This window comes from Dermochelys coriacea, chromosome 4 (genome assembly GCF_009764565.3).
Source record: "Dermochelys coriacea isolate rDerCor1 chromosome 4, rDerCor1.pri.v4, whole genome shotgun sequence".
In the NCBI taxonomy this organism is placed as follows: domain Eukaryota; kingdom Metazoa; phylum Chordata; order Testudines; family Dermochelyidae; genus Dermochelys; species Dermochelys coriacea.
The window spans coordinates 40,420,265-40,445,567 of NC_050071.1; the positions used below are offsets into that span (position 1 = coordinate 40,420,265).

Genomic DNA, 25,303 nt, shown 5'->3' on the forward strand with positions numbered 1-25,303 from the left:
TCCTGGTATGTGTAATTGGAGTGATTTCTAGTGGAAAATAACAGCCAGTTTCTTTTTTCTGTGGTTTTTTGTTTTTGTTTTTTGAAAGGAAACACTGCCTTTGGTTTTCAGTTATGACAAACCTTATGGCTAGGAAATTTTCTAACAGTAAGGCAAAAATTCTCTAATGCTCTAAAGCAGGATCTCCAGGATCAACAGAGGTTTATAAAAAGATGCAGTTAATTACAATACCTAAACAATTAGAGGCAATTTCTTGGATCAGGATAATGACATTGCTTTGTAAATTTATCCACAATAAAATTAATGACCAAACAGCAAAACATAGTTGACATCTTCCTTTTTTTTATTTTACAAAGCATGAAAAACAATACAAAGAAGAGAATGTGGGAATAAGTAGTTGAGTAGCGGTTTGATCATAGAAAATTACCTAGCTGTATATTCTTTCTTTTATCAACTATACAGTAACTAGGACAAACAATTCTGTTGTCTAACTTAAGAGAGTTATGCTGAATAACTATGTAGTGTGGAAAATTGAAGAAGCAAGAACAAATCAACATTCAAAAAACTTTAATACTATTTAAAGCTGAACATAATATACATAGTAACCTCATTAGCCTAGTACAAAAATACTGTGCCCAGAAACTATATATATGTTAAAATATTTGAAAAGGTAGAAGAATACAAATAGACATGCTCAGTGGCAAGTGACAGTTCATTACAATTCCTTTTATTAAACTATAATAGAAATTTATTTTTAAACTATGTACAGTGCTTTTCACACTACATTCTTTAACAGACACATGCATGTGTCTATCATGTTCATACACAGAAGGCTCAAATTCTAACTTCAGTTACACCTTTGTGGGGCTGGGTGAATGAACTATAGACTGTGCAGGTGTTACTGAGGCCAAGAATTTGGTCCAGGGTCTTTATAGGTGTAGGCAAGAATAAAGATAAATTTGTCCCGCTCTGCAACTCTCTATGGGGCCCAGTCCAGCTTCCACTGAAGTTAATGGGAATCATTCCATTGACTTCAAGTGGTCATTTGATCAGACCCTATATCATGGAATGGACAAGCTCATGGTGTGGCAGTTAGCAGAAGCCAGCTACTGTTAAGCACACTTAATTAATATACATTTACAAATGGTGCTTAGATAAGAATTTCTCCATGGAAACCAACCTTCTCTGTGGAAAACAAGCCTTTCCATGCAATTTTCATTCAGCTAGCAATGCTGAACGTAGAAATAGCCTGATGTCATAATTTGTTGTATCTAGTAAAATGTCACTAATATCCAGACCTGACTCAGATGATGGCTCTCATTTCTATGAGTGTCTGAACCAAAGGCTCAGACCCGTCTTTTAAAGCAATGCAGGAGTCTGGAGAGTTCTTATGAGGGAGCTTGTTAAAGACCAGGGATATTCTAGAAATAGCAGAGTGCTTATGGAATGTAGACTGCATGTGATTACTCATATAGGGGACTATTCTACAACCCTCTCCAAGGCCAAACTCCCAGTTAAAGCTAATGAAAATTCTACCCACAGGATCAGGCCTTTAAGAGATACTCCTTTACAGCTTCATAATTTATTATGAATCATTTGCATTTGCATGAGTCAGTACTCTCTGCTTGATTCTGGTTCACAGTTGCGATGAGATCAAACCAAAACACTGGTTCAGCGCCCCATAAACTTTTAGGATCTACATTTGACCTACCTGACTTCAGGCTTCTCTAACGGGCTGAACCAGAATACTTGCACCAAATGCCCCTGAAACTAAAGAATCTTAGATCTGGATTAGATTCCACACCTAAACATGGCATCTCAGAGCCATCCCCAAATGAAATACATTGGGCTGGATTTTCAAAAGCTCACTTTTGCATGCACTTGGGTTGCATGTTCAGGAGGCAAAAGTAAGGCTTCTGAAAAATTGAAATTTTTGTTGTAAAGAGAGAGACAGCCCTGCCACTGTTGAATGTTTCACAGAGAGAAAGAATTCACAATCAATAGCCTGTCAGCATCCCCACCATCTGAAAGCAGCATGTGGTGACCCACTTAGCTTCATAGAGACTGACTGGTTGACAGATGCTATTGATTTATAATCAACAGTACAAATAGGTAGCTATTAAGAATCTATTGTATGATTTTCCTTAGCTGCTTTTACAGTATGTGAAATAATAGGAAGCCTGTTTGTTCTACAGTTAATATTACAGAGATGGTAACTTGCTGAATAGATAGATTTTATTATTCCTGCTTAAGAGCCTCCCTCTTTTTTTTAAGGAGAAGAGCAGGACCACTCACTCTTTAGGTGAATGTTAATATATGTGATAAGATTTTTTTTGTTTGTTTTTATTTGTTTTTTTTTAAGGGGAAGAAAAAAAGAAACAAAGGTCTATATTAAGGGGCTAAATTTTGTCCTGGGATGTGAGAACACATTTTCTATGATTTCAACGCATGTATGCATGCACATCTGAGGGCAAAATCTGGTATCACATTAGCACTGGTCTTTCTTGGTATCTTGATTCAAAGTAATATGAAGAGCACAGAGGGCCCAATCCTGCTCTTAAAGATGTCAATGTCAAAATTCCTGAAGACTCCAATGGGAGTAGGATTGGGTCAACAGAGGCTTAAATTCTATCCCAATGAACATCTTGTACAATTCCCATTGAGTCCACTGGGTGCACAGGGTGTAAATCAGGGAAGAATTTGGCACACAGATCACTAAGGTATTTAGACACAACTCCTGATGAAAATAATGATAGCTGTGCAGCTAAATAAATTTGTTGGCTTTGAAAATTTCCCTGCATATACAATGTATTTCAGGCAGAGAACCATTATTTTACCTGTATGGTCACCTATGTTACCAAAGACAAAAAATATCTGTTATCTGCACACAAACCAACCATGCTAGAGCCTTGAAACAAAAACTGCAATCAGGCAGACTGAAACATGATATAATGCCCTGATCATGCTCTGAATTTGTCTAAAATACATAAAACATAAGGCCCTAAACCAATAGTTTTAAATAATTTGTATGTGGTTTTTAAAAATAAATAAATATAGATACATGTATGTTAGGGCAATATTTTGACAAAAAAATTATGTAGAATAGAATTCTACATTTGTTATAACATATACTTTCCTCTATAGGGAGAGCTTTTGTGGGGATGTATGTATACCTTAAATATATGCAAATACTATATAACTGTGTATATTTATCAGTGGAAGTAAAAAATGATGACTGTGGTATTTACATGTTTGTTATGCCAAAGATATGGCTCCAGCATTCTTTTGCATTATTTGAAAATATAAATTAGGCCATGAAAAACCTATGTTATACATACACAGAGTACAGCAAATAAGATACAGAATAGTTGGGTTCTTAATATTAATGCTGTATCACTAACAGTTTTATCACTATAGTTGATTTGTTGTGTCATCACCAATTAAGTTTTGCTTTCGATCACACTAACAAGAATAAAGCTATAAATATTTTATCCACACATATATTATATATCAAATAAATGGTTTAAATAAGAAAATAATTATACTTCAGTAACTGCCGTATGCAAATTCCTACAATAAAAAGGAGAATACAGGAAAAAGCACATCCTGAGGTAATCTTATTTATCTAAGGAGCACTGACAAGTTTTTAAGGGTGATTACTGTGTTTGTGCCTATATATAAAATATTACATATATACACACACACACACACCTCGTATTATGTATGCATAGATACACACAGAGTACTGCATATCATAATACCCCAAGAATTGTTCATTATTCTTCATTGGACTAATGGAAACTTGAGTGACAGCTTAGAAAAACTATTTTTTTCATAGGCAAATGTTTTCAAATTTGGTTGCAATAATAATGTACTGACATTCACAGGGGATCTTAAACTAGAGTTAAATCAGTTGCTTCTAACTGGGTTGAATGAAATGCTCCAGAAAACAACAAGAACAGCCTACTCTAAATTTCCTTATTTCTAGTATCAAATAATAGTTTGGAAGAGTCTGGAATCAAATAATATTTTGGAAGACTCTGGAATCAAATAATATTTTGGAAGATTCTGAAACATTTACTTAACATTTCCTCTACCTATTATTTTTCGTATTTGAGTGCCTCTGTCTCTTTTGATTCCTTCTGAGACCAGAAGCAGGAGGGAAGATAAACAGAGGCTGTTTTCACAGCATTTCCAGATGAACTGTAAGCAGATGGTTCTGAAAATCTCATGGGGGAAAGAAAGATTTCTTGCAGTTTCCAACTAAAATTGCGGAGACTTAAATGGTTCAGGCAAACTGAATGTACACTCTGAAATATATGAGGTTTGCCCATCACTACTGCTGGTATGTAATACAAAATATTGTTGTAGATAGGAAAATCATCATCATCTACACAGCCAATGTTGTATCTGCATTTCTGAGAAGTCTTATGAGCCCCTGTCTCATTTTTAATCTACTGATCATGGCTACACATGGCAATTGTGCTCCCTTTATTCTAGTTTTTTGGGGTTTGTCTTGTCCATACACTTTCTTGAATTCATGTCCAGTGGCCTATTAAAAAGAATTTTTATTAGGCATTTCCTCTCTTAAAAGAATGATATCCTCCATATCTGCTGCAAATCCACTGTCTCCAAATGCTTTTTATGCCTCATATAAAAATGTTATGTCCCTGCAGTATTCTCACTTGCTTTTGCTTTCAGTCTTCCTTTTACTTATTGTTTTAAGACTTCATCTGATTAAAAACTATACCTAGTAGAAGTGCTAAAATTATTTTTTTTAATAATAAAAACATTCTAGTTTCCAAAGTTAACATCTGCAATCTCAAGTAAACATTCAAAGTGGTCATGGTCATTTTTTTAGTGCTACTAGTCTAGTGAAGCAGACCCATTAACAATCTCCAGAAACATCCTCTTTTCCAGATCATATTCTTGAATGAGCCAGTTTTTTCATCACATGCTTTCACAATCACATTCTCCTGTGCTTTTCCTTCTCTTGTGTCAGTTTGTTGGTTATGATAACGTTAAACTCATCTGCAGTTTGAACATATTATCAGCAGCTCAATAGTGATCCTGGTTAGCTCAGTTTACTTCTCTTCACATTCATTCTCTGTTTCTCCCAGCCCTGTGTCTGACAAGTTTTTCCAGACAGCCTGTTAGCTACATTGTGAGTTGTGCTATTATATCATCTCACTGAGCAGCTTGCACCATCTCTGTGTAATTTCTTGGCACTTTCACTGCAAATCTCATTTAGGTCCCTGATTGTTTAGTAAGTCACAGCATTTTTTTTAAATTCTCAAAAAGATATGACGATTTTGTTGAGACATTCTTGTAAAATCATGGGGCATCGGTAAAGTATATCACACAAGTCCCTGTGCTTTGTCAACTGGGGCCCAATCCTGCATTTCCATAGAAATGAAGCTCTCATTGATTTCAACGAGAGTTTTGTCTGCATAACAATTGTTGGGTTAGGCCTTTTGAGTGAATTTTAATCCCCAAGCTCCTTTTTGCCTCCAGGCTTCTTGCAAGAGAACAAACAACATTGCTTATTACTTACGGTTACATAACAAAGAATAAAAGAGGAAGAAAAGTGCCATATATGGTCATGTTTAAGGTACTGGCCACTCACGAAACACTAAACAACTATGTACATCTGTAAAGTAAAAGGCTTTCACAGGCTGTCCAGTAACTGTACTCATACCTCTGTGTAGAACTGAGCAGAGTAAACTAACTCTGCAGTTCTATTTTTCTACTTCACCTAAATGAAATACAAGAAATATACAATCATTATACATCATTCACATAAAAATGGTCATGCTATGCTTTTAATGGCAGGGGACATATAATTTAAATATAATAGTGGCAAAGAATACACCAAATCCCTACAGTGTATAGCAAAATGTAGTATCCCCAGATTACTGTAATTTCTGAGTAAACTCAAACTTGTATTTGCTAAATCAGAATCTCAGTTCCGCTTGGGCTGATTGCTTTCTCCATTAATGAGATTCTTCTCCTGTTGTTCAGCTAAGGATTGCCACTTCTGCCTGTTCTTTCTACAGCCATCCAGTAAAGGGTAGCAGGCTTCTGATACATGTGTCAGGGCCTGCAAGAAATAAAACAAATCAGACTGGTAATGCATAACTAAAACCACAGTTTTCCTGCTCTTTAAGATGTGCCCATTGGAGGCACTAGACTAGAATATGTTTGAAACATAGGGCTTGTTTATACTAGAAAGTGAAGCTATGTTGGAAAACTGATTTTAAGAAAGGCTCCCTCTCACTCCAATTCCAATATGAACTTAATTATTTGACCTATGCAGACCAGGCTAATTTGGCCATCTTTATTGCTGATACAATTACTAATTTAACAGTTACCCAAGGGACATTTGGCCCCAGTGTATTCAGCATCTGATTAAGAAAGGTCTAGAGAAGAGCTGTGTTTAGTAGCCACTCTCAATTACTTTTCATCTCCTAGTGTAGACCAAGCAATAGTGAGTTACTGTATTAGGCTGACATGGACTAATAAAAGTGAAGCACAGAACAAGTTTTGGAAAGAGAATTGGAGTCAATGTTTGGGTTAGAATAGAATGGATAAGGGGAAGGTGAGGAAATTTCCACTGACACAAACAAAATGTTGATGAAAAATGTAAAATCCATGAACATTTTTGTGATTTTTTTTTCTTCCTCATTCGCAGTCACACGTGATGAACACATAGCCCTTTACTCCTATTAGCTTCTGGAATTCAGTGGGACAGAAGTAATGAGTAAGGGTCCTGTGGTTGGGCCCACTGTCTGTTAAACATATTAAGTTTACTACTACACAAAGCACAAGGGGTGAAGTCTGAAGTTCATGAGTATGGGATGAAATCAGTCAGGATTTCATTCATGGAATTTAATTCTCATTCAATCAATAAAAGATGGTGATGCCTGATTCTCCTTTTTCTTATGATAGTTTTATACCAGTATTACTCCACTGGGCCATATCCTGGTATAAATCAATATAGTTCCATTGCCACCAAGAGAAGAACTAGGCAACTGGCCTATTGTCTTCAATGGAATTATTATTGATTTACATCGTTGAGAGGAAAATCAGGCCCATTAGGCATAATTCATTGGAATTATACCATTTAATTTTTTTGTATACATTTAAATGGGTTTAAATATGCTAGAACGGTTTAATCAAATGTCAGGACTAAAGTCAGTGAAATGAGTGAAACACTTTTGCTGTTATTTATAGAGTCATAGATTTTAAGGTCTGAAAAGACCATTATGATCATCTAGTCCAGTGGTTCTCAAACTGTGGTTCGGGACCCCGTTTTAATGGGGTCGCCAGTGCTGGTTTTTGACTTCCTGGGGCCCAGGGCAAGAGCCCGAGCTCTGCGGCCTGGGACTAAAGCCTGAGCCACACCCAGCGGGGCCGAACCCCAAAGACTTCAGCCCTGGGAAGTGGGGCGCTCGAGCGTTGGCTTCAGCCCTAAGCGGCAGGGCTCAGGTTACAGGCCCCGCACCTGGCGCTGAAGCTGTTGGGCTTGGACTTTGACCCCCTCCCCTCCCACCCGCGGCAGCGGGGCTCTGGTGGGCTTAGGCTTCATCCTCCTTACTGGGGTTGTGTAGTAATTTCTCTTGTCAGAAGCCGGTTGGTGCAATGAAGTTTGAGAACCCCGATCTAGTCTGACATTCTACATAACATGGCTCACAGAATTTCACCCAGTGATTCCTGCCTCAAGCCCATTCACATGGACTTGATCGATTTTTGGTAAAACGGTAAACCAGACATTCAGTGCTGCCTGCAGCATGAGTGACAAACTCCTAGGGACATGATGAAAGCTCATGAAAGAGCCAATGAGTGGGCAGGCCAAAGTTACAATTGTGCTTATTGTTCATTTTTACAGTGTTAGAACACTGGAGAGTGAACTGGCTCCTTGTTCTTTTCCAAGTGACATTATATGAACTGATTTGTTGTTTCATTATGTGTTATTCATTAAAGAAAGCAGGTAGAGTCCCCACCCTTCTCCAAATAGAATAAATCTACAATGGATCTGTTCCAAACATAGCTCTTGCATGGAGCTAGCCTGTATTGTTAACTTGAATGACAACAACAAAGCTTATGTCCCAGCCTAAGCTTTCTCCAAAGCTGAGCTGTTCCATGTATTTACCTGTAGGATCCTAGTGCTCTCATTTTCTCTGCTCCTTAGAGATACACCAAACCCTCTTTAACCTGGATATAACAGGACCCACCTGGCAGCATGAATCAGCAGAAATAACTTTTCGTCTGTATGGTCCTGCATTCCTATATAGGATCCTAGAAGCTGCCACCCTGCTACAGAGTTTCAGTTCCTACCATATGAGGTTTAGTGGCTCAGTTGTGCATTTCAGGCACAACCCTGCACTGAGCACAGCATGGAGCAGCACTGCCCCAACGTAGCATTGTGTCTCTTGCAGGTACAACGTTTCCCAGAGCCCCTGTGAAGTGCAACATCCTCATAAAGGGTGGAATGTGCACCCCCCTTATATCTTGGTCAGTGCAGGAGATGTCATTGCATACATCATTTGGGTGGCTACTGCCACTAGCCAGGAGCAGGCCTTGTTCTCAGGGGTGCTCAACAAATGCAATTTTGTTATGGAGCACAGGCACAAGAAGGAAGTGCCTTGTGCTCCCCATTCCCTTGCACACCCACCCAAGGGATGGGCACAATCTGGCCCAATATATTTTGATAACTAGTTCACATGAGACCCAGTCCTCCTCTGGGCATTTCAGAGTGGGACATTTCCCTTGAATTCTTGTGTTGGGGGTTGGATTGTCTTCCCCCTTTGTAAAAGGCCAAATATTCAGCCCTGTGGACCCTGAGATCTGTATGGATCACAATGCATCTGCAGAAGTACACGTCTCTTGCACAGAAGCTCTGTAGTGCACAGCCACTCAATCCCCTACAGCTGCCTACCTTCCACTAGAAGGAGCTGTCTGGGGCTCTCCAATAACAATGGCCACTATATTCCCCTGATGTTGGATTTCCAAAGCATGGAATGGGAAGTTGCACACATGACTGCTGATTCTGTCCTCAGTAACTTGATCATTTGTCCTGTGGATTTCAGAGGCATTAGAGAGAATTCAGCCCCTGAGCCCTGCCTCTTCTCAACCTGCAGATGTGCATTCATGTAAAATGGCTTTGAAGTGGGCACAGAGGATGAGGGATAAATATGTGAAATCATCTTGCTCCCACTTCCAATGGATAGATTTTTGGGGTTAGGCTCCCATTTGCTCCCCAATTTTCAGATCTCAATAACTGCACCCCGAATACATGATACAACCTGAGGAGGTTTTCCTCTAGTCTCAAAGATAGGAAATTAACTAAATTTTAATACACAACATAATCTGATTAAGTACCTGGCTACGCAGCATGCAATTTGTTGCTAGAATGCAAAATGTTTCAATGGATTCTGTCATGTTGTGTGTGTATAATCTGAAACTTGGTGAATAGCCAAGTTAACATAATAATGATTTGCACTTGTACTGCATCTCCCACCCAATGATTTCAAAGCACTCTACAAACCTTAATTAAGCCTCACAATACTCCTACTATGAGGTAGATGGGTACTATCTTATGGATGGGTATAGTGAGGTTCTTCCAAAAGCAAATGGCAACTTGGTGGCAGAGCCAGTAATAGAACCCACAGATCCAACTCCTAGTCCCCAGGTCCAACAATGCCTCTCCACCTGGTTTTGCAATGATTACAACAAACCACTTCAATCAAATAAGTAAGCAGCTAATGATAAATGTTGAAATAGTCTTTTGACCAGATTGAATATTGAATAATAAACAGTAAAGGATTTCTCATATATTATTCAACTACAGAACAGCAAACTTGGTTCTAACTTGAGTCTCTGCACTTGCTGCAGGCTACAGTACTCAGTTCTTGTTTAGTTAGTTACACAATCCACGAAAAGAGTCCCCTCTCAAATAGAGTACCTCATAGAGCTCTAAACAAATGGCATCTATGAATCCAACTTGCATGCTGGGAATTTTATTTTTCTTCTCTCTGTTCATTAGATCCTGAAAACACAAAAGGAAGTATTCAGTTTTCACAGCAAACACCCAAGGTGAGTCAGCTCTATATTCAAATAAGTTTAAAAGAAATCCAAGAGTAGTAAGAAAAGTAGCAGCACAATATGTTGTCAAGTAGATAACTTGGCTGCATGAACAACTTCTGGAGTCTTTTTCCTGGACTGGCAGTGTGCAGATCATCTGTGGAAGCTGAAGCCCATTTTAATAGGGTGAGATGAGTTTGCACTACTCGTTAAGAATTTAGCAGCACTACCAGCTACTTTGGAGGAAAAAACAGTTACCTACCTTTTTGTAACTGTTGTTCTTTGAGATGTGTTGCTCATGTCCATTCCATTCTAGGCATGCATGTGCCTGCGTGCGCGGTCGTCAGAGATTTTTGCCTTAGTGGTATCTGTAGGATTGGCGGTGGCGCCCTCTTGAGTGCCTCACTCATGTGTCATATATCAGGCACTGCCGGCCCTACGCCCTCCTACTTGCTGGCAACTCCAACAGAGGGGCAGGAGGGCGGGTAATGGAATGGACATGAGCAACACATCTCGAAGAACAACAGTTATGAAAAGGCAGGTAACTGTTTTTTCTTCTTCGAGTGCTTGTTCATGTCAATTCCATTCTAGGTGACAAACAAGCAGTGTCAATGGAGGTTGGCTCAGAGTTCACGGTTTTGCAGCATGCAGCACTGCTCTGCCAAAGCCAGCATTGTCCCGGGCCTGCTGAATAAGTCCTGGCCAAAAGTTTTTACAAATACGGCACTTGTCCTTCATGTGTGATTTCCCCTAAGCACTTGAGGCAGCTGCTATGGGAGTCACTTACAGGCGGCCTGTTACAGTCCATGCAGGGCTTAAACCTGGGAGACCGGGGCATGCCCTGCCTGGGTCGAAGTCCCCGCTGGGACTCTATCTTCTAACTACTAACTACACTTAACAACTACTTAACACTAACTACTATAAACAAACTCTTTACAGGACCCTAAGGCTTGAAGTCAGTTGAAAGGAAACCGCTAGCACTTCCAATGCAAGGGAAAGGCGCTCTGACTAACAACTATAGGTGTTAAGAACTGAGAGGGCATAGGGCCGGCAGCGCCTGATATACTGACACATGAGTGCAGCACTCAAGGGGGTGACACTGCCGACCCTATGGATACCGCTAAGGCAAAAATCTCTGACGACCGCACATGTGGGCACACACACACTTAGAATGGAATCGACATAAGCAAGCACTAGAAGAAGAACTTTTGTTCTTTACACTATTGTCTGGAAGGTAAATAGTCAGTTGCAGATGTCTGGGAACAATAAAAGGAAACTAACCATCCAGTGTCAGAATGATTGGGAAAAAGCTCTTTCCATACTCTGGTACCCACCACCAAAAACAACATTTAAAAAAGAAAGGGAAGTCCTGTTGGCAGTAATAATTTTGAAAAAGATGCTACCACACATGGCTTTCCTACTTACTGTTGGTTCTGTGTTGAGTTCCTTTCTCTCTTTATCTCCTTGGTCAAAAAATTCTGTAGCTACAAGTTCAGCTATCTGTAAGAAATGTCACATGCTGTTTGTTAGTTTTAAAGGCCTGGATTTATACTTTCTTCCTAGGGTCAAAACAGAAAGTGTTCTTGCTGGGTGTCTGCCCTGAATGGAAAAGAAATAAGGCCCTGATTCTGAAAAGAATTCTGTAACCGTATGCCTGCATGAAGTCCCAGTTGGTTTAAATGAGCCTAAATGAAAAATCTCTAATATTGGGGTAGGCCCACTAAGCTGTCTCAGTCAAATAGCACGATGTCAAATGAAACATTTTTAGCAGTAAACAAACCTAGATTGTATATGTTTTAACTATTTAGCACCAAGATTTCACTACCCAAGCAGACATAGCAAACTACTAGCATTTGTTACACATCAGTTCTGAAAAAAACCTGAGCTTATTAGTACATGCATTTCATCTGTCTAACTCCACTGACCTGGTTGGAGTTGCATGCGTTAGAAATCAGGGCCCAATCAGACCCAGTATGTTCTAGAGGCTCTTAAGATATTACAATACATTGTACTTGTACATACCCTATTCCAAAATTTGCTCTATATATGTCAATAAGCTCTACTCACAACAATCCAGTGAGGTAAGCATTAATTTGCTGATGGGTAAAGTGAAGCACAAAAATGATAAGAGACAAATCTTTAAACTAGAGGTTACACCTAAGATTTTCAGAAGTGTCTAGTGATTTTGGGCACTTCTGTTGGTGGGTGTCCAACTTGAGATACCTGATCTCTGGCTTTCAGAAAGTGTTGACAATCCACTCTTTGAAAATCAGGCTCCTTTAAAGTGTATTAAGTTGGAAACACACACAAAATTGAGAGACCCTAGGCACAAAAGTGCACTCACATTTACATGTGAATTTACCACAACAGCACACGCAAACTGGAAATAGCATCTAGCCAGCCATTCACAATCGAAATGATGATAAATACACATATAAACAAAGGTCATTTACCTTCTGAGGATTGCTCCCAGAGGCTGCGCCTTCCACCAATGCCTTTGCAAAGTGAAAGGTGAGGCTTAGGAAGCAGAAGCTATAAAGAATTGCAAACCCTTAGAAAATCTTAAATTAAGCTTATACCCGTTGTTGAATTGGCCATGGCTTTGTTATTGCTGACAAATCACAAGCAGTCATCAGCATTGCTCTGTAAAAACAAAGAAAAATTCATGATTTGTTGTAACATGAAACTCATGTAGCCATTCAGTCTAGAAGCTAATAAATACAGTATCCAATATCAAATAAAATCAAAGCCAGGCTAACTGATAAAATTACAGTAAGATGATAAAAATATCCTTTAATGGGGGACTAGATGACTGAGGAATGGTAACGAGGTACTATGCCTTTCTCTTATGTCATCTGATCTGAGCAAATCTGGATCAGATAAGTTGAGATCAAATCCATTACCACAAGAAAGGCCCATATAAAAAGAGCTGGCCTCAGTCCATTTGTTAATGGACAGGTACCACATTATAAAAACGACTGTAATCATTGACAATAACTCGCACCTTTGTTGGCTGCTTCAGGAGGAAGGCTGAGGACTGAATGAGCCATGGACATGGCCGTTAACTGAATTAGTCTGCCCATAGAGGCAGTGCCTTCAAAACAGGGTGATAGCACACTGGTGAGGCAGCCTGGGGAATCTTGCAGTGCTGTTGGAGTGGCTGTTCTCTGTCCCTCGTGTCTCTATCCTTAAATCTCTTTCCTTTCATGGGAAATGAATTTGCTTCAAAACAAGCAGCCCTCCCTGAATCTTTCAGCTACAGATTATAACAGTTCAGTGCTTTAAGACAATGCACCTACAGCAAAAGAACAACACAGCATTCTGTCAGGAGTCCTACACCCTTTAGAAACAATAGAAATGCTAGTGGACAGGTGCCACATTATAAAAATCACTGTCATCATTAACAATAACTAGCAATTTTGTTGACTGTTTCAGAAGGAAGGCCACAAGAAGTCATTCATCAGAGTTCATCAGACAACCCCTGCAGCTCTCTTAACAATATTCAGATCCAGGTGTTCATTAACTGACCCACTTGACTTGTGTCAGCTTGTACTGGCCCAGATTAAACAGATTTATGTTGGCTCTACTGAAAGTAATAGCAGTGTGAAGTGGAAAACCTGATAGTTGGTAGTACAGTTTGTTTTTTAAACATTAGCCATTTACTTACAAAAATAGCTCCTTCTGCAGAGGATCTTCCCAGTTAAATTGCTTCTTTTGTAGAAGTTCAAAAAACTCTCCCCTTCTCCTTAAAACCAGTGAAAACAAGAGAAAGGTTCACAATCAGTCTGACACAATCCAAACACATTTCAACAGCTGTTCAGCCAAATGCATCTCTAACTTACTTAAAGTATAGTGCTAAGTCTGTGGCAAGAATGGCTTGTTTTATCATTTTCAGCGTGGCCTTGTATTCTTCAATGGAAAGGTTGCTGAGAATCTGGTTTCCCTTTTAAAAAAAAAAAACCACCACAACAAAAAAGCAGTGTTAACAATAAAACTTGGAACATGTCACCAAATTATTACATCCCCTCCTAGATTCTAAATCACTGGGAGTTGTTTTCTTGTAATTTATGGTTTCTTCCTACTCTGCTTTCTCTTGCATTCTCCCACCCCTGGCGCCTGCATAAAAACATACTGCAGTATTCTTGAATAACGGCCCAAAGCTCTGTAGCAGCATCAGAATAAATGACTGTACATTAGAATACTATAGTATTTTTATGAGGGTATATACAAGAGACAGAGCAGTCAGGAAGCAAAGCCTTCCAAGTCTTTATTTCATCCCAAAGAGTTTATTTTCCTGGAGCTTCTTCTTTTTTCCTCCAGTAAAGAGACTGTAAAAGACAAATATATTTCTTAGGAACTTACCAACTTACCTAACATAATGTCAACAAGATGTAAGACTCATTCAATTACAAAACAGCATAAAAAATAAGTTATTGCAGTCACCCACTGCAAAACCAAAGCATCCTGGGGATGATGTAAGGAGATCACATCTACAGTGTTTCCTAGCTTCTGTCAGGTGAATCAAGGTGAATCACTTGTACTATTAGATAGGCCAACATTACCATGCCACTGATATGAAATGAATAGTGTAAAAGTGCTATTTCTAAATTATTGTGCATGCTGAATAGCTGGTCTTCATAATTAATAAATAATGTAGCCAGAGATTAAGAATGTGGTCATTTTATTTACATATTTATTTCAATTAGGTTTAGATTCACTTCTGAATGTAAATGTTTGGCTTCTGGGGCTTGGATCAGGCTCATTTCTAGTCAAAGGATATTAATTTATTTTTCAGAACTGTTGTGTGCATGAGTAAGCAGGGATATACCTTACAAGGCAAGCAACACTTCAAACAAGGGTTCATTAAAGGAGTGGCAACAAAGCTGCTTATTTTCTTTGGTCCAAGGAAGCAGATACTCAAAATGAGAGTAGCAAGGCTTCCCTTATCAGGAAACATTTGGAAAGGTTTGGTGACTCTCAGAAGTGGGACTATGTATTTGCCTTCTTTACCCAAAAAGGAATAAAGTTCATTTCGGAATGTATAATACTGGGAATCTATCCAGAAACTAAAAATATAAGTGAAATAGGCTAGGGCTTCCTTCAATGCACACACAGAAGCGAGACATTTACCGGACTATTCAGGATCATCAGGCACTGATCAAAATGGTGATGCTCCATGATTGAGTGGCAATAGAGCTGAGCCAGTGGATGTTCGCTTCTGAGGAGTAAAAACATCACTTGGAGAAAATGAGAAAGCAACTTAAAGGTACCAATCACCTAGCAACAGTAGCCAACACAACTTGTTCTCCTCCCCCCACCACTTCATTCCCCGTTGGTTCTCTTTTCCCCTTCTTCTATGTGACTGGGCAAACAGAATGTATGCATTTAGAGAGATGTAGAGGGGAGCACAAATGCAGAAACAATGTGATTACTTTTTCAAAATACTGACAGCTCCAAAGTTCTGGTTTTGATTTAAACTTGTGCCTGTAGAGGTCACTAACACACAAGCAATGAGAAAATAATACAAGATTCTTTAAGTGTCAAGAGTCTAAACATGAAAAAGAAAAGAACACAAAACTTCAAAAGAGATTATTTTTTAATACACCTACATTTACTTATCATCTGACTTCTTGAATAAGCAATCTAGGGAGGTGGCTTTTCTGCAACTACTGAGCTTGTATGTAGCAAATGGCAATAGAAACTCAACCCAAAGCTCACTAAAATCAATGAAAAAGCTCCTAGTGAATTCAGTAGGCTTTGGATCAGGTCTTATAGGAGTCAATGCCAGCCATACCCTTCTTAGCTTGTGACCCTAGTGACTGCACACCAGTCATCTTTCTCATTCTGTTGCAAAATAAATGCTTTGATATATAATGAACAAGTTACTGAACTATCATCATTTCTTCTGTGAGCAACAAAAAATCCAAAAAAAATGGCATGTGAGTTGTGCAGCCCTTATTGTACCACTGATAGAACAAACAATATGAAACTAACTGTACAGATGCAAAGTTTAATTCTATATTGTAATACAGGATATTGAGCTTATTGTGCTTACTTAATTTTGGATAAAATAGGAAAACTTCTTCTCTGAAGATGTCTCCATTTGCTCCCTCTTCTCCATTGCACAATGGTGTTGTTTGCTTTTATTACTGAGCCTGGCAAATCTCCTATTTTTAACCATTTGAACCTCATCTCCATATCATTGCCCTGGTCCCTTCAGCTAAGGACTAGCTGGGATTCCCTCTGAAGCTTGTTCCACTGCTGACCCTGTATCAGGCACTATAGTCACCTATAACCTGATCCTGCAAATCCTTACCCATGTGAATAATCCTTACTTAGACGTACAGTCCTGCATGGCTACTTGCATGAGGACAATTTACTCACATGAGTAACTGGAACTGCAGGATTGTGCCCTTCTTAGGAGACCAGTGCAAAGGATTATTGGGAAAAGTGCAAGAGAGTGTGTGTGTGTATCCTAGGATGGCTGCCAATACATCTAGGGTGCAATTCTGCCTGCAATGAAGTCACTGGCAAAACTCCCATTGACTTCAGAGGGGTCAGGATTTCATCCTGATCGGAGATACACATAACTAAGGAAAGACACAAATTACGTTCCCATCTGCTGCACCAAACTGGGGCCAAGATTGTTGCCTCCTCAGCACTTGCAGCCTCTGCTATTCTGGGAAGAAAGATACCAGTGGTGGGAATAAACTCACGTTCCTAACATGATCAGTGCATGGCATTTCCATTCGGTCCACAGGCCAGGCCGAAGGACACCATTCTTTCTGAATACAGTGATTTGATGATATAACCTTCTTTCATTGCTCTTACCTTCTTTACACACACATTTGGAAAAAACTGTGTATCTGCCAAGAGATCCTAAAACTGAGTCCATTTCCTGTAATATGTGCTAGGAGGATAATTCCCTTATTTTTTTTTTAAACCTATTGCTCAAGAAAAGAATCTTGTGCCAAGTATCACTCCCCCTCCCCCAACTGAAAAAAATAATTAATCTCTGGAAAACTCTTTTACTTTTCATTTGGTTTCTACTAGCCTGAGAGATTTAAAAACAAAACCCCTGGAACTGTTATTAATGAAAAAATGTAAAGTTGTAATTGACTCTGCTTTGTGGCATGTGTGAATGTTGGGTTTCGCTGTCTATGACTTTTTCCCAGGACATTTTTGAAGAGCAGATGACGCATATCCAGATGTTTTCCAGGAAATTTATTTTTAAATAAAGGAAAAACATAGCTAACTGGTTCCAATCTCTGTTTGTTTGTGGGTTACTGGATTCCCCATTTGCGGGAATTTTTTTTTTTTTTTTTGGTCTCAGATACCATACTTGGAACAATTCTAAGCCCCAATATTGTGGATCAACAGACCTGAGAGTCAGGAATTTCCTCACTTTTTACTTATTTTCCTATATTTCCTCCCATTACTCCCAGTCTTCCCTTTCTCACATGCATATACTTTTCCTCCTCTATGGGCTATCTTGACAACACTTTACTGTGCTCACCAAGTATAAAGTAAGCCACTTCCTCCAAAGTCAGCTTCAACACTACTCTCCAACTCCGTCAGAAAGAGATGCTGAGAAATGCATAATGTCTCTCTTCCCCAAACCTGATCAGAACCAGACACTGCTGCGATATCACAGTAATTCTTTTATAACTATAGTGTCTAATCAAACTATTTATTTAATCAAAGCAATACATAGAGGTCTCATCTGTCTCCCATTCAACACAATGGCAAAACTCCCTCTGACTTCGGTGGTGCTGAATCAAGCCCTAAATGTTAGATATGTGTGGGAAAAAAATTCAAAATCACCTAAGTCACATTGGAGCACAAATTTCATTGACTTTCAAGGAGACTTACGTTCCTAAGTGTCTAAGTCACTTTTGAAAAGTGACTCAGGCCATGTCTACACTACAGGGAATACAGTGACATAGCTATAGTGCCGTACCTACACCACCTGTAGTGTAGACAAGAGTGATGGAAGGGAGTTTTCTATTACTGAGTGATGGTAGCTTTGTGGACTGCATCTACACCAGGGGTTAGGTCAGCAGTGTGGAATACCATAAGGATGGTTTATGTAAGGATGGTTTCTAATTTAGAACATAATGTCAACAATATTTTATCTGTGAAGTTTCAGATTTTGAATTCTTTACAAAATGTGTCTTTTAGGGCCAGTTTTTCAAAGGTCTCCCAAATGGCATCTGCAAATGCTGAATGAATAACTAACTGAGTGCACAAATATGTGCAAATTCAAAATATTTGTCCACAGTTTAGGTGACCTATTAAAAATATGTGCTTCACTGAAGTCAATGGGAATTGTATCTTTGACTTCCATGGAGCTTCCATGGCCTTGAAAGGAGATTGATAAATGGAGTCTTTAATATAAAGGACATCAGTTCCAATTCAGCCCAAGGTTTAATATTACACCATGACAGCAGATGCATTATGAAGATTGACTGCTTTTCTCTGAAGCAATGAGATCAGGCTACTGATATAAACAGGATCCTGGAATAGAATGACCATTGTCCATTTTGGCAGGGCAGTTCTTATGTTTGCAAGAGGTGTCTCAAGGACATGATGAAGTAAATATTCTTTTGAATGTCGAATATTGAGAAACTGGAATCATGTACTACAGCAGAAATTTGCTAATCCGCACATAAAAAAGTGGTCTCTTTGAGGGGATAATGGGATTTAAATGGTGAATGGGCCTTCTTCTGGCCAACTGCACAGAGGTGAACTTCGCCCAAAGTTCTTTGTTGTGGACAGTATATGATATTTGTGTGTGCATGGTTTGGCTATGAATTACCATTATATCTGCAAAGGCAATTTGCTATTGGACTGACATTTCTGAAATTACAATTCTAGGTTTTCAATTTTATTGATTGAATTGTAACTGACAGTTCTATAATGATTTAAAGTTGATGGGCAAATTGATAAGGACATGAATTAAGGATCAATAGTTCCATATTGATACCAAAAGCAACATCACACAGTAGTATGGAATTAGAACGCATTTAGCACTATGAGTTAAGAGTTCAATTTATCACTTCTTAATAAGTTTTAATATCCTATGTTGAGTTCATTCATTTAAACTTCCTACATACTACTAAATGACCAGCTTTGTTTTATTTTCTGTAATTTCTTATTTAGCTTCTGTTTTTATTAATTAAACATACATTTTTATGAAGTCTTACATCTGTATTTTAGCCTAAACATCCAGCATTTTACCAAGCATTCAAGGAATTCATGAGAAACATGGGTAGCTGATCAGTTAAAATTACTTAGTCATGGTGTGTTTATCCTAATGTTCTCAGATTTATTGATTTGCAAAACTCATTAATTCACAAAGGCTCCCCCGTCATTATTGCACATTAGCAAGATTCTACTCTGTCTAATTTTCTGGGTTTTTTTTATTAATTTCGGTGAAATTAGAAAACATATCTGTGCTCTTCCTTCCCTTCCTAACAGACTTGCTTACCTCTCTATATAAGAGTTATTCACCCCTCTGTGATCCAAATCATGGCTTAGGGCTGCTATCAGCAAAGCAAGTATCTCTAGGTCAGTCAGCTTGTTCTGTATGTAATAGGAAATACAAGAAGATGTCTGTTAGCTTTGCAATACAGATTTGCTACGAAATGTATTAGTATTGTCAATGTATACCTTCTAGAACTTTGATGGTTTTAGTCAGAATAGGACAATTAGTTTCCTCAAATGAATTAGACTTTTAAGGAATAGGTTGATGTATTAAAAATAATAGATCAGATCCTCCTCTGGTGTAAAGCATAACAATAATACCTAGTTCTTATATAGCTCCTTTTACCTGTAGATCTCCAAAGTACTTTACAAAGGAGACTGCTATCCTTATCCCCATATTTTTAATATATGGGGAAACTGAGGCATGGGGAGGGGAAATAATTTCCCCATGGTCACCCAACAAGCCAGTGACAATGCTGGGAATTGAACCCTTGTCTCCTGAGTACCTTATCAACTAGACCACACTGCCTCAATGGAGCTATACCCCTTTACATCATTTGAGAAATTGGTCCCATATTTTAGTCAAAACCTCATCAAAGAATTATCTTTGGAGTTTGGACTGATCAGGCAATAGAGCCAGGTCAAATGTTCCGTTGATCACTGGGCCAATAAAGGGACGGTAGTTTAAGGATCACAGAAAACAAAATCAAACACAGCCCGGATAATTTTTAATGTATATGTTTCCAGAATCCAGAGCAGAATTATCCTGCCAAGAAGCGGGGGAAGAGTAGAAGTCATAGCTACTCCTCCCTGGCCATTTCATAACTCCAACATAGTGAGAAACAGAAGCTGGTGAAAAACTACAGAATCACACAATATCTTCTGAACGTGAGAACACCACCACTGCACAACCACAAGGGCAGGAATTGAAAATTTTAATCTCTCTCCTTTCCAGCTGGTGGCTACATGGCTAACTGGCAAATATACCATTTGAAGAACAAATCTGGTCAGTCAAATTCAGTGGGGCTGTTCCCACTTCTACAGATGATGAATTGGATCTGAAATGTGGATAGAAAACAAATCAGTCTGGAAATATCTGGCTTTGTGATTATCTTAGACAGATCTGTGTACCAGTGCTTGCTCCCCCCCTGCGCCTGTTCCATAACCAGAAAATATTGAGAGCATCTTATTCAAGGCCACTTCTGATTCCATGCCATTTCTTCTGCTTCTTGTTAATCAGGATGGAATGTATACAATGTGTACAATAATGGAGCAATTATAGACAATGCAATAGGGGCTTAGAAGGTTCCTAAAACATTTGGCCCCTAAGTTATTAGGATCATCAGAGATCTCCTGTCTGTGGAGGCTAAGCACAAAGTGAAGGTGACAGGTCCAATTTTTGCTGACCATGGAGGATTCTGTCTATGAAGAGCTTTGCCTCTACTCATTATTAGTGTTACCTTTGGCTCTAGATGGAGTCACTTATTTGTCCCAACAGAAGTTGTTGTAAGATGACACAAACAAATTAGTAACAAGGGTTCATGAATTTTAAAAAAGGTCATATTTGATATTTATGAAGAAAAACATTGTAGTAAGGTGACTCTTTTCTCCTGCACCTTCCTGACTGGTGTAAGATAAAAGCATAAAACTAAAAAAATGCAATTATTTAAATTAAATAATTTCCTTAAAAGGAAAGGACAAAATCCTGTAGATGTCTGGTTTGTGCCATTTTCATTGGAAGCACCTAAAGGAATAGGCCTATTGGATTTAATTCACCATAGCTGCATACACTGCAGCAATAATTTAACAACACAAACTTCTATGTCAGAAGGTAGAGGAAATAACCTGTGGAAATCCATTTTAGACTTGATTCTGACTAACAGGGAGGAACTGATTGTGAATCTGAAGGCAATTTGAGTACAAATGATCATGAAATTATAGATTTCATGATTCAAAGGAAAGAAAAAAGTGAGAGGAGAAGTACCATAATACAGACTTTAACAAACGTAGAGAACTGGATGGAAGATTTTCTTCCCATGGGACCTCAGAGAAAAAGGAGCTGACTGTTTCGCAAAGAGACAATATTAAAGCCACAACAGCAAACTGTCCCGATGCAAAGGAAAGATAGGAAGAATAGTAAAAGATCAATATGGCTCCATTAGGAACTCTTTAATGACCTGAAAACCAGAAAGGAATCTTACATGGAAACATGGACAAATTGCTAAAGATGAGTACAAAAGAATAGCACAAGCAAGTAGAGCTAAGGCACAAAATGAGTTATAACTAGAAAGGGACGAAGAAGAGAAGAGAAGAAGAGGAGGTCCAGAAGAGACGAGAATACAATAGGAGGAAGAGAAAGATGAAGGAAAGTGTAGGTCATCTACTTAACAAGGAGTGAGTGCTAAAAACAGATGACATCAAGAAGGCTGAGGTGTTTAATGCCTATTTTGCTTCAGTTTTCACTAAAAAGGTAAATTGTGACCAGCTACTTAACACAATTAATATTAACAAGAAGGGGGAAGGAACACAAACCAAAATAAGGAAAGAACGCATTAAAGAATATTTAGATGTATTCAAGTCGGCAGGGCCTGAGGAAATTCATCCTAGGGTTCTTAAGGAACTAGCTGAAACAATTTCAGAACCGTTAGTAATTATCTTTGAGAACTCATGTAGGATGGGTGAGGCCCCAAATGACTGGAGATGTGCAAACACAGTACGTATTTTTAAAAAGGTGAAGGTTAAAAAACTAGGCATATTTAGTCTCGAGAAAAGAAGACTGAGAGAGGACCTGATAAAAGTCTTCAACTATGTTAGGGGCTGTTATAAAGAGGACAGTGATCAATTATCCATTGAATGTAGGATATGACATAATCAACTTAATCTACAGCAAAGGAGATTGAGGTTAGATATTAGAAAAAGTTTTCTAATTATAAAGGTAGTTAAGTTGTGGTATAAGTTTTCAAGGGAGTTTGTGGAATCCCTGTCATTGGAGGCTTTTAAGAACAGGTTACACAAACGTCTGTCAAAGATGGTCTAGATATACTTGGCCTTCTCTCAGCACAAGGGGCTGGACTAGATGACCTCTCAAGATCCCTTCCAGCCCTACATTTCTATGATTCTAAGGTCAGCTTCTGAAGTCTTCAGAGAAGATGCAGTGGAGATATTCCAGACGGACACAGGGTCTTACTGAGAGCAAAACTGGGCCTGTGCGAGTGTTACCGTACGTAATTAATTAAAAGGCTCTTAGGGTGAAAACAGTCAAACATACCTGAAGTTTACCCGATTTTAAAGCAGCAAACATACACTGGGCTGTGTTAAAGGCATGTCTCCAATTGTGATATGCAACGTTTTTTCGATAATTTTTCTTTACACTCAAAATCCATCTGCAAAGAACCTTTAACAAACAGTATCATTCAGTTAAATCCAAAATACACTACAACTTCAGTCTTTTCACACACAAAAGTAAAATAAAGAGAATTCTAATTATTGTAGATTTAATGCAGAAAAAATTACTTTTTCACTTGTTTTCAGTAAAGTTTAATATTGACACACTTTTATGTAAAATATGGATAAGGAAAATCAATGTTAAATCTTAGTTTAACTTCCTCACTTCCAAAACCTAGAGTTTGCTAAACAGTTTATAGGCAATTGCAGCTTTGCTTTATTTATTATGTGGACACCTGTATTCCTAAAGTTACAACTCCATGACATGAACCAACAGCTAAATTATGGTTCCAGGTACATTAGTGTAGACCTAGAATTTGGAGTTTTGCTGATTTAACTGAATGAAGAATTTGTTCACAGTATTTGTGTGCTCACTAGAACCGGTTTCATTTTGAATTAGAGGGAACCCTAAAGGTTGTCTGGGAAAGTGAACATGAGCTCCTGCCTCACACCAGATGGAATCAAAGAATAAGAAGAGACAGATGGACCTTGTAAATCATGTAAGTATTGTAAAGGCTTTTAATGCTTATCATATTACTTGTTGTTATTATTTATGCAGATCCCCGCTAGGTGTTTTACAGAACAAAAAGACATGGATTTTACAGTAGTTTTATGAAAGCAAAAGGTAAAAAGGCCAGATCTTCACATGGTGTAAATTGGTCTAAATCTGTTGGCTTAAATGGAGCTATGCTGATTAATGCCAGCTCAGGATCTTGATATCAGTTTATTTAAGGGAATTTTAGTGCTCTTGCAAAAGGTGTCACTTTGACAGCAATGGAAAATTAACACCATCCATTTGCAAAAAAGAGCAATGAGCAACAGGCAAGAGCAATATAAGCTGCTACCCTGCCAATATGCTTTAACTTTACTATGGGGGGATCAGGGCTGTTGGGAAAAGATAGCTCAATTTTCCACGTCCATTAATGCCTCAGTGTTTCTGGTGAGAGTTCCAACATGGGTGCCAATTGTGGTGGTGCTTTTTTATGATGTAGACACCTGCACGTTAGGAACTGTATAGAAACCAACTCATTATAAGAGATAGTAAGGACTTTGGGTCTCACTTTCACCCTGGTTCTGTCTGAATTGGAAGATACGCATTAGTCAGACACAAGTAATTGGTTTCAGAGTAGCAGCCGTGTTAGTCTGTATTCGCAAAAAAGAAAAGGAGTACTTGTGGCACCTTAGAGACTAACAAATTTATTTGAGCATAAAAAGCACGAAAGCTTATGCTCAAATAAATTTGTTAGTCTCTAAAGTGCCACAAGTATTCCTTTTCTTTTTTACAAGTAATTGGGCTCAATTCAGAGGTAACTGGGTAAAATTCTATAGTCTGTGATATATATATATAAGAATCAGATTAGATGATCTAGTGGTCCCTTCTAATCTTACATTCTAATAATCTTAAAATATATGAATCCATGAATTGATGATCTAGTTGAAAGGCTCTGTATCTCACTACCAATTGCCCCAGCTATACAGTCTTTCATCCTAAAATTGGTCTTGGCAGTGTGTTGAGGAGTATATAAAACACAGACACACACACATTTTTGAAGTGAAGTTGTCTGATGTTTTCCCTTCACAGGTAAATAGCATTCTGCAGCTTCCCTACCTCATGTTTCATTTGGAAATTTTGCACCAGGTTGAGATCTGTGAACATTCGAATTGAACACAGTGTTGTCTCCATATCAGAAAGCTCAAAGTCACTGAAGTAGAAGTCAGTCAGCTTGAGAGATTGCGCAGATGGCACAACAGCCGTCTTGGGAAAAATAAAAAAGAACAAACTGAGCAGTAGCAGTTAGAAAGTCTGGAATAATCACATCTTTTTGCATCAGGAGAACAACAGTATTCTGATAAAGTTTACCTTTGCATTGTACTGAAAGCTGGTGACTACATTCCCTTGATTATCTATCCCAATCCTTGTTTGTTCAATGTTAATCTTGTTTGGTTCTTAGAATTAATGTAAATTTATCCATAAGCCAAAATTATTAAAAGGGTTACCTGGACCATCCTTCTGTCACCTAAATTACCCAGAGCAATATCATGCCATTGATTTTTAAGCAGGTTTTAGCTGCAGTGTTCTAATATGTGCCACTGAAAATGTTAAGAGGCTTGTGAATTAGGCACACAAAAGGCACTTCTCTGACCATAAGATCCTGTCAAATTTCAAGCTCCTGCTCTAAACCCTGGAAGCACTAGACCTAAACAGAGGGAACTGTTTTAAAGTGGATCAAACTACCCATTTTCCTCTAACCTCATTCTCAGAAATGGCTGAAATTGTACTGCTGAAATG

The 25,303-nt window shown here is 38.5% G+C and overlaps 1 protein-coding gene and 1 long non-coding RNA gene across 7 annotated transcripts in view; one reads left to right on the forward strand and one right to left on the reverse strand.

Moving 5' to 3' along the window:
* Nucleotides 1-322: 322 nt before the first annotated feature.
* Nucleotides 323-25,303, reverse strand: part of PDE5A (phosphodiesterase 5A) — a 91,565-nt gene continuing 66,584 nt past the window's right edge. For all 6 annotated transcript variants that reach the window (XM_038398510.2, XM_038398508.2, XM_043513093.1 and 3 more), the window contains exons 12-21: nt 24,623-24,769; nt 22,838-22,963; nt 19,574-19,668; nt 15,214-15,301; nt 13,926-14,026; nt 13,751-13,828; nt 12,663-12,726; nt 11,509-11,583; nt 9,965-10,048; nt 323-6,100 (exon numbers count right to left, since the gene is read on the reverse strand). In XM_038398510.2, the coding sequence (XP_038254438.1) occupies nt 5,963-6,100; nt 9,965-10,048; nt 11,509-11,583; nt 12,663-12,726; nt 13,751-13,828; nt 13,926-14,026; nt 15,214-15,301; nt 19,574-19,668; nt 22,838-22,963; nt 24,623-24,769 (996 nt within the window). In that variant the 3' untranslated portion in view covers nt 323-5,962. The remainder of the gene's footprint in view (nt 6,101-9,964; nt 10,049-11,508; nt 11,584-12,662; nt 12,727-13,750; nt 13,829-13,925; nt 14,027-15,213; nt 15,302-19,573; nt 19,669-22,837; nt 22,964-24,622; nt 24,770-25,303) is intronic.
* LOC119854344 lies at nt 10,044-24,783 on the forward strand. Its single transcript, XR_006280740.1, has 3 exons — nt 10,044-10,095; nt 23,414-23,513; nt 24,653-24,783. It is a non-coding gene; the product is annotated as an uncharacterized LOC119854344 (long non-coding RNA).